The sequence below is a fragment of the Cynocephalus volans genome, chromosome 11, assembly GCF_027409185.1.
Source record: "Cynocephalus volans isolate mCynVol1 chromosome 11, mCynVol1.pri, whole genome shotgun sequence".
NCBI classification, from domain to species: Eukaryota; Metazoa; Chordata; class Mammalia; order Dermoptera; family Cynocephalidae; genus Cynocephalus; species Cynocephalus volans.
The window spans coordinates 77,540,992-77,554,480 of NC_084470.1; the positions used below are offsets into that span (position 1 = coordinate 77,540,992).

The following is a 13,489-nucleotide window of genomic DNA, read 5'->3' on the forward strand; positions in this document are numbered from 1 at the left end:
ATACACCATCCCCAGGGGCTTCTCAGCATCTATTATTGTCCCACCTGTCCCTGGGCAGGGACCTGGCAAGTAGGTTTTCCAGGCATCCTATATCTACAGGACAGGTCCTGTATTTAATGATTTTGTTTGGTATCCTGTATAGTTTTTTTTTTTTTTTCAGAATACCTTAGATGTCCTGTGTTCAGCTTTTAAAAACAAATTACAAAAATTTAGTAGTTAAAGCTATTTTTCAAATTGAATTAGCATTCTGTATTTTCATTTGCTAAATCTGGCCACCTTACTGGCTGGCTGGTACCTGTCTCTGAGCCAGCAGCAGGGCCAAACCCAAGGTGAAGCAAGGGGCAACCCCAAGCTCCTGCAAGTGTGCCTCATCCTAGTCCTGGCTGCGACAGGAAAATACCTTAATCAGCTTGACTCCTCACGTTAAACCTGTGTGCAACCTCCCTCCACAGTGGACTCCAGAGTGGCACAAATTCACTCTTTACAAAGTTTCTGTCTTATGCATTAGTGAATTGGAATCCAGGCCTGGGTACTTTCTAGCAATGTAATTTGAGCAAGCTACTTAACCTCCTGGAACTTTTGTTTGGGATCAATAATGGCAAACTTGCTGTGGGGATTAAATAAGAAAAAAATATTCCCAGTGCCTATGACAGTGCCTGAAACAAGAATCAGCCCTCTACAATGATGGGTTCTTTCAGTTCTGGCATTTCAGTGGCTAAACTAAGGCAGTACAAATCTCCATTACCTCAACTTTCCAGATCTGGTTTAATATTCAATATCACTTACTGCCTTCTTTTTCTTCAGAAAATAGTTTATATTATGAAAGGTCTCCTAGAGACATGATGTTGTGCTGAGCTGGTTACCTGCATTATCTTGTTCAGCCCACTCAATGCCCTTGTGAGGTGTGTACTAGAGAGGAAACTGAGGTCCAGAGAGGTCCAGAAATTTCCCTTGGTTCATATAACCAGCAAGTGGTGAGGCTGAGGTAAATTCCAAGCCCGGCAGTCTGTCTCCAGGTCTGCCTGACTTCAAAGCCCACATATTTAACCACTACTTTATAAAGATGGTGATGTCTGCCCAGACACCCACTATCAACTCCCCAGAAGGCTTCTAGAGTAATTGAAGGGCTGCTGGAAATGCCCTTCCCAGGCTCGGGCTGCCAGTATCCCTGATGAGATCTTTCTCAATGTGGCTTCCCAGACTCTGATCTTCTTATGATGCCATTTTCTTCTGAAAATGAGGAGAAGGCGGCATAGCGAATGGTTTTCCTGATAAAATTATATGGATGTCTTGGGAAGAGAAGGGGTGGGATGCTGGGATGCTTGTCCTAATTCACTACATCAGCAGCCTTTTGAGTACATTTCTCAAATGCCATCACTCCTTTTCTTCCAGCCTGTTTGCAAAGGTAATTCCAGCCCAGCTGGTGGTTAGCTGGCCCTTCATCGGGCACATCTTCAAGCCACAGCCTGATCCCAAGTGTCTGAACTGCAGACCTTGAGGGCCCACCAGCTGCCACCTGCCTGGACTGTCCTTTTTTCTCTGATTATTCTCACCCTGCCAACCTGATTTCCAGCCTTCCTTTTGACCCTCCCTCTTTCTCTCAAGACCTGCTCTTTTGTTTGCTTTTCCCCTTACCTTTTCATTTCTACCAGTTTTCATTTAAAAGCAGTGCTTGGTGAGCAATTGTTTTTTTATAACGTCATGGCTAATAATGACCGTGAGATGTAGAGTCAAACAGAAGTAGATTTGAACTTTAGTTTTACCACTTTCTGTGTGGTCACGTAACCAACAGCATGGTAACCTCTCTGATCTCCCTTCTTTATATCCTTACCTGGGGGTAAGACCATCTTTCTCACATAGATGTGGGGAGGATTAAATGAGTTCATGTACGATAGCTTGTAACCCACTGTTGGGACTATGGTGAAAGTTCAGATATGGCAGCTTTCGTCCTTATTACCTAGATTTCTATAATCCTGGCGTAATCTGTCCTCACACTCTTTTAGTTTCTAAAACTGGCCACGCTTCTCCTGGCTCTACAGCCTTGGAAAAAGCCGTATGCCATTTTCTTAACCCTAGGGAGCTTCTATTCTTTTTGCTTAATTGGATCTTCTCTTACCAATCCCTGAATCTCGGCTTCAGCATCACCTCCCCAGAGAAGCTCATTGTGCCCCATCAATCCCAGGTGATATCCACATCGCCCTTTACTCTCTCTCACCACCCTCGGCTTTCATTGGATTAATGATCGTGTTCAGTTATTCAAATAGTTTACTTCTGTTTCTCTGTAATTGGATTGTAATCTTCAGGAAAACAGGGCCCATTGTATCCTCACTGCCTAGGGCAGTAACTGACTGACACATAGTTAGTGTCCTAATATTTGTTGGATATATGGTTTTTCAAATAACAAAATTTCTCCCAGAACCCCATCAACAGTTGTTTCCTTAACTTTCCCTCCTTTCTTCCTCCCAAATGAGAATCTTTGCTCCAAATACTGGAAGGCAGCACCCACAGAGGCAGGTACAACACCTTCTACTAGGTAAGTCCCCCGGGGTTTCTCAATGAGGTCATTTTGGGCAGTTTGGGTGGGACAACTCTGTCGTGTGGAATCATCCCACACATTGTAGTATGTTCAATGTTTCTGGCCCCCTAATTGCCAGTAGTATCTCCAAATCATGGGGAGAATCCAAAACAAACCAACACATTTCAAAATGCCCCTTAGGGGGTGGTACAGCCCCAGTTGAAAATCACAAACCTTTTAAAGCATGCGTACTTCATGAATGTTACAAGGATTCAAGAAGAGAAAATGATCTAAAACTCAGAAATTAGGCCAACTCCTATCCCCCTCATGGTTTTGGGACATAAGCTCCTGCCAAGGCTGCTGATATTTAAAAGCAAAAGGAAATGGACATGTCAGGCAGGCTAGGGCTCACATACCCTTCAAACCCACTGTGCAGACTGGGTCACCAACCCCTCAAAGGCAGGTCTATGAGCTAGGTAATAGGAAAAAGATCCTGGGAGCCATGGGTAAAAAATTAATAGGCTTTATTCAGAGCTAGGAGCAGCCGCCCTAGTGGCCTCCTGTGGTGTCCTGAGGGCACTGTGGATCAGAGCCGTGTGTCCTTTATACTCTGAGTCAGATGACCAAAGAACACCTGGGTGCACATACGAATTATGTCAGACTATAACCAAGGGACACTTGGGCGCACTGCAGAGTTATTTACATCAAATGCTCAGGAAGATTCCGAATCTCCCCGAGGGATCCTGACCATTTTAGTTTCACTTTCCCTACAGGAGAGAAGGTGTTTCTATGTGTTTTAATGTTAAAAACAGCAATCAGATAAATATCACCAAAGCAAATCTCGTATTTTGTTTTCTTTTGCAAGAGTGATAGACTCTTTCACTGAATCATTAAAGGCAGAAGAGTATGGAAGTGTTACAGGGACACTCTGGTGGTGGCCTCAGACTCTAATCCGAGATTATTCTCAGACTCATTCTGAAGCCCATAAGTACACGCATCTGACAGCTGAATTCCGAGAGGGCTTCTCAGGAACACTGTAGAAGAGCATTTCATATTTCATATTATCATACTGCCCCTGAACAATCAAAAATGAAGAAGGATCAATAGATGTTTCAGTGCTTCTGATCAATATTTAGTTCATTATGGTTATCTGTGATTGTAAGATATATATTCACTGGAGATATTTTATTGGCTAGAAAACAAGAAATGTATTTGGTCCACTGAGCTCGTCCAATAATAAATAATTCAGCCTAGAGGGCAGTCACCTGAGACTAGGTAGTATCTACTTACAGGTTACCTTGACCTGTGCTTGAACTTAGGCCTAACGCTGCCCTTCTGCCACTGGTAAATGAAAGAAAATTAGGTCCATTCTGTTTAAGAAGTGATAGTGGGAAAAGAAGAGCTGGGTTTAATGTATTCACTCATTTTCGTTAACCCATTAAAAAAATCATTTGCTACTCTACTACAGAGAAATTGTTCCTGGAAAGCATTCATTGAATAAGGTATTAGTAATTTAGGATTTGGAGTTTGACAAGTCAGGATTTATTTCCTGTGACATGATTTTTGATAAATTACTGACCTTTCTGATTCTCAGATTCTTTATGGGCTCCATGTGTGTCAAAAGATTTTTCTCTCTGTAAATAGACTGTATCTCCTTGCCCTGTGAGATAACAGGGGGCAACTAATGGCTTGCTTTATTCACAAGCATGAATGAAGCCCCTCCTTTCACGTAACTCCACATCATGTCACTAGAAGGGTGATCTGGAAACTCTGTTACCAGAACTTGAGGCAAGGTAAGTATAGAAATTGAGAGTCAGTGTTTAGAAACTTAGTAACTTGACAGAGTAGTTTTATGTCTGCTGAATCTGCTAAAAAATAGAAATGTATATTTTTGTATCTTTGTTATTTCAATTATCTATAATTTACTTTTTTCCAAATTAACTTTTTTCCCCTAGTAATTTACTTTACAAAACTACAGATCCATAGTGGATTAGGATTTTTTTTGGGGGGGGGGTGGCTGGCCAGTACCTGTGACCTTGATGTTATTAACAGCATGCTCAACCAACTTAGCTAACTGGCCAGCCCTGGACTGGAAATTTAAAAACTGGTCTTTCACCACTTTTGAGAAGCACTACTCTAGAAAATATTCCAAACTTGTCTACTGCACTGAAGAAAGTCATTATTCTGATTCTAAAAGCTCTTTTAGGGGCTGACATTTGAGAAGACTCTTTAGTCTGAACCTTTGTTCCTAACAGGCCAAGCTAATAGTTTAAAACAATTCTGGAATCTTTATTGCTTGTAACATTTAAGCTTTTATGAGTACAAGGAAGAATTCTGAAGAATTTTCTCAAGTATAGAAAAAAATATAAACATCAAGGAAGGTGAGGCAATTTTTAAAACCCACAGTGGAAAACAGACATCTTTATGAGGTAGATCAATATGTATTGATACAGAGTGAAGCCCAAGATATGTTAGGCGAAAAAACAAGCTGTAAAACCGTACTTGTAATATGATGCTGTGATTTTAAAAATTACTATGCATAGAAAAAAAAAAACCCAACTGAAATACATTAAACAAACAATTGTTATATCTGAGTACATCACACTTACAGGAATGATTATGTTTTGATGTTATGTGTTTGTTTCCTGTTTGCATTTAAAATTTTTACCATGAATATATGATATTTTGTCATAAAAAAGAGGAAGTCTACATGCAGAATGATTTGCCTTTGTCGCTTTTTGGTTTTTAATAAACATAACAATGTGGCTGAGAGATGTTTTCGAAAAAAGGTATGCTTCCATTTCTAGCCCTTCTTTTCCTCTTTGGGAAACAAATTCTATTTCCCCTTTCATGGCATACTTGCAATTCTAAGCATACCATTTCTCGAACAGGAAGAGGTTATTTTTATGTGAAATACATGTACAAAAATGTTAATATCAAGGTCACCTTACATTCCCTTGCCTACTCCCCTTTCCCCATTGTGCTCGATAAAAAGATGCCCGCTGAAATATTTTCTTAAATTTAAAAGACCTGTTTGCCAGTTTGTGAAACTAGGATGAATTACTTGTCACAAATAAACAACATTCTCAAGATTAGGAAACCTAAAAATTCTCATCAGTCATCCTCAGTGAGGCAAAAAACTACCGTTATTTCATCAATTCTAAGACAACTTTATTGTAAGACACAGCATTACTTTATGCATCACTAAGAAAGAAAAAATCACTGGCAATTCAACTAAAACATGCCATCAATCAAAAGATGAACCCTGTTTTCAGAGGCAGATATGAGAAAAATGTGTGTCTTGGAATCAATAAAATACAGTAATACTATCTAAAACTAAAAACCTGAAATTTTGCCCCAAATTACTTGAAGTAGAGCACTACTTTGTATGACCCCTGAACATAAAGGGAAGAATACATAAACATTTTCAGTAGCACACCTTTCATTTATTGACCCATGTAAAAAAATAATAGGTCTTAAAAAGTCAGAACAGTAAAAGAATATGCAAAAAGGTATTTCTGTTTCTAGAAGGCTATACAAATATGCAAAAAGGAATAAGTTATTTATTTTTTTGCTTGTCTTTTTTTTCCCCCAAACTTCATTTCTAATGATACAAATGACTAAGGACCAGTTTAACAAATCATTTTTATGTATATATTACATGCTTTGGGATATAGATAGAAAATGTCCCCAAAAATGGTTCAGAAACTTCTCTATTCACAATATGAACAAGAAACTTGTATAAAAGAGGGGCAAGGAGCACCTTTTATGGAATTTTGAAGCAGAGTAAAGATGACAAAAAAGATCAGTCTGGAATATGGAAATCATTTGTTCTCAAAAACAAACAACACCCTACAATCAGCCATAGCTAATTAGTTCTTCCAAGGAAAGTATGAGGTAGTTTTAGCCTCATAATTAAATCTACTGCAGCTTGGAGTAGTTTTGTTTTGTTTTCTTTAATACTAATCTTGTTTTTATCACTTGGTGACTTAGAACTACTTGTGAAATCCAGACATTATATTTAATTTTCTAATGTTCACCATTTTAAGGCACACAATTCATCCGAAATGACGTGGCTTTGTTTTTTGTTATTTTGGGTCCTTTCTGTATCACTTTAAAATATTTTTTCAAATTCATGATTATAAAAACATTCCATATCAAGTCTGCCACTTCAAATGACAGCCAGGTTGGAGAGTTACCAGCCTGAATAATAGCTTGTCATGCAATTGGTGAAGAAAGAAAAAAGGAGCTCAATGATTTTGTACCTTAGAAAATTCTCCAAGCAGTTTGTTAATTATTCAATAGACTGCTTCATTTTCCCCAGTCTCCTACCATAAAGTTATATTACATACAGGATGCTACAGCAATGAGTCTTTCCAGAACCCATTTTATGGTGCTTATGAAAAACATCAGTCTTTATAATATCCTAAAAACATTTACACTCATTCAGAACTTCATGGAAATCCAACTTCTCTTCAAGTAATTTTCCAATACTGCCTAAATTGTCCATGTCCGTGTAGAAACAGCATGTTATTCTTGGTCAGCTCACGAATTCAAACTTTGTAATGATGAGCAATGATTCAGGGCTTCTGGTTTCCCTTCTCACATTCCAAGTTGTGCTCTGAAATTTCCCCTGTCCTTCTTGCCTATGCGACACCCTGAACATACTTTCATGGTTTTGAGGTTCGCCTTCGACAACTTTATTCCCTTAAAAAGTGCTTGCTACTGATAAAGGCTTCAAACTGAGTCCTCTCTTGGCAATGGTTCAACATGTGGTCAGACCTTGCCATTAGGTTGGAGACTGGAGTTTGAAAAGCAAGTCCTCATTCAGGGGCTTTGTAGGGCTTAGAGTGTGACTCACTTCCAGGGCAATGTAAGTCTTCTCTTCAACCTTTGATACTTTCGGGTTTGTAAACCCAATAGCCTCGGGGAAGACGATCACATTTTGCAAGGCACACTAGTGTGAGAATGCAGTGCTTGGTCAAGAGGTCCAACTGCAGTTCAGACTAATGTTCCAGGCTTTGAGTCTTCATGCCAAAAGAGCCTCTGCTCACTACTCTCCAAGCTGCCTTCCAGTCGGTTTCCATCTGAACTGTCCAGTTGACTGGTCTCTGTGTACTGTCTATTAAAGGAAACCAGAAAAATTAATACTTGTGGTCATTTTTATTCCTACAGTACAAAGATTACTACAGTCAAAGAAGTTAGTAGGAAGCACTGTTAAGAAAAATATTTTAAAACAGAGATAAGGCACAGGATGACTGCATGTTCTTTCAATGTTATACTTGTACATTGTCTAACAGGCCCATAAAAGGATCATTTTATTCTCTAGGGAGATACATCTTTGTTTAACTTACATTTATTATTGGTTAGGATCCAGATTGTATTAAGTTACATGTTAACTTACAGGTTTTTGTCTGGAAGAAATAAAAATAACTTCTGTCTAGTGGGAAAGCTTATGGTTATAGTTTTATTGCCCTGTAGGACATTAACCGGTTCTGTATCTAATTTAGTAGTCTTATTCCATCATTCTCTTTCAGTGTCTTGAATTCTCTTTGAACCAGCTTTACCATTCTGCTAGTACCCTTATTAATAAGTTGAATAAATCTTTGACACATGGCCATTTTCTATATGTGTGAGAGTCATACTCTAACTTTTTAAAAAGTACGTTATGACAACTACATTTTGTGTTCTTCAAATTAAGGAAATATACTAGATGCTTTCCTCAGAGACAAAGGAATACATTTAGAAGGCGACAGGGACACCTTGGAACATATTTTACATCCCTAGGGTTTAAGAGTCAAGTGTAAATTGGGAGTGACCCAGGAATCAGCATCACATTTAAAAATCATAAGCATATTTGGATGGTATATCCAAATGAGGCATCCTATTATATAAACCATTCCAATAGGCAAAACAAATTATAATAGTAGGTTAAAATAGGTTAGGTAGTTAGTAGATTTCTTGCTTAAATTTCAAAGTCTTTTAGTAAAGATATAAGGTCTCTGGAAAAAGAGCTTTGGAAATAAATACTATGTAAATCCAGATTTTTAGTGTTTTCATGTAAGAAAAATAGTCAGATCTCATAACTTCACACATCAGAGCAAGCAAAACTCCTGCTATGCAAGAAGCAACACACAAATTTGAGGGACTGTACTTACTACAGCTGGCTATACTTAGTAAAAGAGAATTTAAAACTGATCTCATTTCTGGAAACACAACCATTCTCCGGGACAGAAGCCCTTGGTGTTGCCTAGTAATAGGTAGAGTTAGATAGGGAAGGGAAAAGGGAATGGAAAATAGGAAGTGAAAGAAAAATAGTTACTTGAAAACATAGTTTGCAGCAACAGAGCCAAGAATTTGACTGTTTTATATACTAGGTAGCATAAGAGACTTCAACATTTCTACTTTGCAAAGTTTATGCCTATGGCAATTATGATAAGTTCACTGGGAAAAAATTTTTTATTGGTAAATATTTGTAGCTTTCTGTAGCGTTAAGACCTGGATACTCTGGGGAAAAGGGTCTCTAAATAATAAACACTTCATTTATTTTTGAAAAAATACTGATATAGTGCTAAACAATTTAAAATCTTTAGCTTAAGAGAAAATCTAAAGTTCTTCATCTTTAACTTGAAACCTAATTTCTTTCTTATTTTAAAAATCATGTTTTCATAAAAATATACAATTTTAGGGCAAATTTCTAGAGGTTTATGAATGTATTTACTATTATAATTACCTTGTTAAGAGGTTAAGTTAAATTGATCAGACTGTATCATAATGAAAAAATCCTAAATAAACAAATGGATGAAAATAAGCACTTTCATATCTCCATGGCTGGAAGGGTAAATTGGCCAATCTTTCTAGAAAGCAAGAGTTTAAAACATACACTTTTCAATTTAATCCACTAATTCTACTTATTGGAATATATCGTAAGGAAAATCTGGAATTCAGACAAACTTTTTGTACAAAGATGTCAACAGCAGCATTACTTACAATTAAAAAAAGGAAAGAAAACCTAAAAATGACTCAATTTTTCAAAAAAATGGGAAACTGTTACATGGGAACATGTTTATGTTATGATAAGTTTAAAAATCCAGGATGCAGAACTTCATATACAACATAAGATGTAAAATTGTATATACAATATCATTAGGATCATGTTAAGAATGGATTCAGAAAAATGCGGAAAACAGGCCAAAATGTTAATAGCTGCTATCTCTGAATGGTGGAATTATGGCTAAATTATTTCCTACTAATTTACCCCTTTATTATTTTCCAAATTTTCCACAATGAGCTCACATATGTGCGTGCACACACACACACACATGCACACGCATTAGGGATATTTAAATAGATTCTAGTTTCCTGTAAATGATGTTCCCTCTGACATCAGACTCCCCTATCAAGCCAGGTTGGCCTGCCTGAAATACACGGGCAGATTTGGTAAAAACAGATTTTCTCTAAAAATATTCAACACTTCCTGAGTCCAGTGAAAGTGGGGTTAAGGATCTTAGAACTGTCTTGTGCACCGAATGTTTTATAACATTTGAGTCAATAAAAAGGAATGTAAAATAATACAAACTATTTGCAAACATATTATACAAAATGATTAGAACTCAATCAAAAAGGTTCAGCTCAAATTTTGGGCCAGTCATTTTGGTTCTTGCTCCTAACTAACTTTCAAGCATTGTTTACAGAAGTCCAAGCTATTTGACGTCCTCTGAAGTATATTTTCATTAAAATTCTATTTTGAGCATACCCTTTGTTGAGTTGAGACAATTGGCTTAATATTTCAAGCCAAGAAAACCTCCTATTGAATGTACAGAAAAAAAATAAAGCTTTTGGGCTTATCTCTAATATGCTGGTAACACTGAGTGCCTTAATAAGAAACTGCTATCCTCTCACATTCACCATTATAGAGACCTGTATAAGTCTTACATGGTTGAAGCAATCTGACTTAAATTCAAAATTAAATTTTATAAAAAGACAGAAAATGCTCTACTTCTTGGCACCATGTGTATGGATTATATTTTGTCAGAAAGGGATAGGAAGAAATGACCTCTTCAAATTTAACTCCTGTGTATAATAAGAATCGAAGAACATGTAATTCAGAGTTGGCAATTTTTTAAAAATTCATTTTAACAAATTGTTCTTGTGTACTTCCTCTGATGTTTACAAAGAACTACTTTTACAGAAGAATAGGACAGCTGGGTGCGTCTGTTGCTTCTTAACGAGCACAGGGACAGACACAAAAAGGCAGCAAATGTTTGAAATCAAGCCTACCAACTGTCTGTGAGAAACCTTGGTATGAACAGCCTTTTCTGGAGTGGAGATATTTTTCCTGCATAGTCCCAGAAGAGATTTAAGTGGACATATTAATAATATAGTTTCAAGTACTGCAATAAAAAAATACCTTCAGACTCAGAATTTAATGTACAGACTCTAAGCAGGGACAACTTTCAGTGAGCTAGATTAGGGGTTAGCTAATTTTTCTTAAAGGACCAGGTATTTTTGGCTTTGTTGGCTGCAGTCTCAGCTACTCAGCTCTGCCCTCATAGTACAAAAACAGCCATAGATAACATAAATGAATAAGCATGGCTGTTTCCCAATAAAACTTTATTTACCAAAACAGGTGGCAGCTGGATTTGGCCCATAGGCTATACTTTGCAAACCCCTGAGCTAGATTATTTTATGTTCATAAAGAAGGATCCCTGAATTTTTTTTTTTTTTAAAGATGATCTGTAAGGGGATCTTAACCCTTGACTTGGTGTTGTCAGCACCACGCTCTCCCAAGTGAGCTAACTGGCCATCCCTATATAGGGATCTGAACCCGTGGCCTTGGTGCTATCAGCACCACACTCTCCCAAGTGAGCCATGGGCTGGCCCCACGGATCCCTGACTTCTTTTGAACAGAAACAGGCTTCTACAATTTGAGCATTGCTTCCTTACCTGCTTGGTGAGGGCAAAGGATTATAGACATTGCCATAGCAGCTGGTGTAAGAATGTGCTGGGGTCTCATATTCAGATAGCCCTATGGTTAACTGGGTTCTCCAGTTCCCAGAAGTATTTGCAGAAGACACTAAAAATAAAAATGGACAGAGAGATAAAATTAGTGGAAATATTCAAAGCAAAAATTGTTTAGGTCATTTATATGTACATTATAATCAGCTGTGTGTAGAGTAGAGCTTAAGAGCCAGTGTTTGGAACCAACGGACTTCCTATTTCAATTTGGCTGTGTGACCGTGGGCAAATAGCTTATCCTCTTGAAGCTTCGGTTTCCTCATCTGTACAGTGGGGATAATAATATAAATATATTCTGTATAGGTATGATACTAGGATTAAATAAAGTATGAAAATCTTTAGCACTGCGCCTCATAGAATAAGTGCTCAGTAAATAACTATTAATATTATCAATGGGAATATTGTTAATTGAAAGATAAATCTGTCAATTGAAAATAATTTTTAAAAAAACCCAAATAACAATCAAGAAAAAGCTCATATATTAAAAGAATCTTCCCGTTCAGGCTATGGTGGCTGAATATACATGGCTTCAGTTATAAAGGCAGATGACAAGTCTGAGTTTGTTGGAGGCCTTTGGAGGAAAAGCATTCCCCATAGTTGACTTGTTGAGACTTGACTGTTCCTCAGCCAAAGGCAACACTGGCCACTAGCAAGATCCAGGCATATTTCTTGCCTTAAAAAAAAGGTGGTGGTGCTCTACAGAGTGACGGAACTGGAACAAGAGAAGGGCATAATTTGGGAGCAAAGCCCGATGAATGCCTAATTGCTGGGTATTGGCTGTCCTCTGAAAAACCAGTCCTAATCCTTGCTTCGGATACACAAGGTGACACAGTGCCACATAGGTTGTTCAAGACTCAAAAAACCAGCACTGAGGGGCAGGCTGGTTAGCTCAGTTGGTTAGGGCGTGGTGTTATAACACCACGTTTAAGGGTTCAGATCCCCTTCCCGGCCAGCTGCAAAAATAAAAAAAACAGCATCGCTCTCAGATCCTTCCTGCTCTTTTCATTTCCTGCTTCTGGCTACTCACCTATTCCTCTTCCCTCTCACACCCACAGTGCACCGTGATCACCATGGGACAAGTATGTTTCAAAACTCATCTGTGGCCCTGGATGCCAGTTTTTGACTAACAGAGGTAACACTCTAATTTTGAGCTTCCAAGAACATCTCCTAACTCTAAGTCAGAGGCTCTGATGCTTGGTGGTTAAGACATCAGAGCTGGAAAAGAATCTCCACTCTACCACTTACTAGCTTTGGGGCTTGGGCAGGGTCATTTAAACTCACTAAAAGTTGCCTCAGCTGTAAAATTAGGATGGTAATCAACAGAGCAAAAGCACTCACTGTATACAACTGTTGCCTACATTAAATGGGAGAGGGCATACAAAGTGCTGAGCACAGTGAGTGACACACAGTAAGCTGCCAACAAATGATGGTTGTCATTTCTCACCAAAACTGAGTCAGCGAGAGGGCCTTCAGATGACTAGAAGGGACTACAAAGGTTCTGACTAATTTGACAAATAATTGGAAATTTATCTCTCTCTCCAGGAGAATGAGGTGTGTTGGTTGTAATACATTTCTGTAGCTATAAAATGGAGACAGGAATGAAGAAAATTCCAGAAGGAAATTCTGGGAGCACAGATTCCATCCCTCTAATTCCTTAATGAATTAGATGCCTCTTGGCCTATGGGGCCAAATCCTGCTGCTGTCAGCAAGGCTCACGCCAGGTCTGAACCAGGAAGCATCAACTCCATTCTCACCTTTGCCCCAGACACTAAGCAACAGCCAGGAAGGTGGAGGTTCCTGAGTTACACCTGCTTCTCCCTGGGCATTACCCCAGCCCTGTGGCCCATGACCGTCCACATGCACCTCAGCCCTCCATCTCTGGTTTTATCCCTGCAGTGCTCCGCTCAGGTTTGGTCTGTGAAAGTTTCTCATGCAATGCCATGAACTTTAGGAGAG

General features: G+C 38.4%; 1 protein-coding gene and 1 long non-coding RNA gene across 5 annotated transcripts in view; one reads left to right on the forward strand and one right to left on the reverse strand.

Moving 5' to 3' along the window:
* Positions 1–13,489, forward strand: part of LOC134391350 (uncharacterized) — a 144,443-nt gene that overhangs the window by 27,524 nt on the left and 103,430 nt on the right. Inside the window, exons 3-5 of one of the 4 annotated variants that reach the window (XR_010024940.1) lie at positions 2,472–2,533; positions 4,221–4,308; positions 12,589–12,665. The exons of 1 other annotated variant lie outside the window; for it this stretch is intronic. This is a non-coding gene — a long non-coding RNA (uncharacterized LOC134391350). The remainder of the gene's footprint in view (positions 1–2,471; positions 2,534–4,220; positions 4,309–12,588; positions 12,666–13,489) is intronic. 2 more of the 4 variants (XR_010024941.1, XR_010024943.1) reach the window with 2 other exon arrangements.
* FRMD4B (FERM domain containing 4B) overlaps positions 6,048–13,489 on the reverse strand; it is a 105,008-nt gene continuing 97,566 nt past the window's right edge. Inside the window, exons 21-22 of the mRNA XM_063115374.1 lie at positions 11,462–11,591; positions 6,048–7,637 (exon numbers count right to left, since the gene is read on the reverse strand). Of these exons, the coding sequence (XP_062971444.1) occupies positions 7,517–7,637; positions 11,462–11,591 (251 nt within the window). The 3' untranslated portion in view covers positions 6,048–7,516. The remainder of the gene's footprint in view (positions 7,638–11,461; positions 11,592–13,489) is intronic.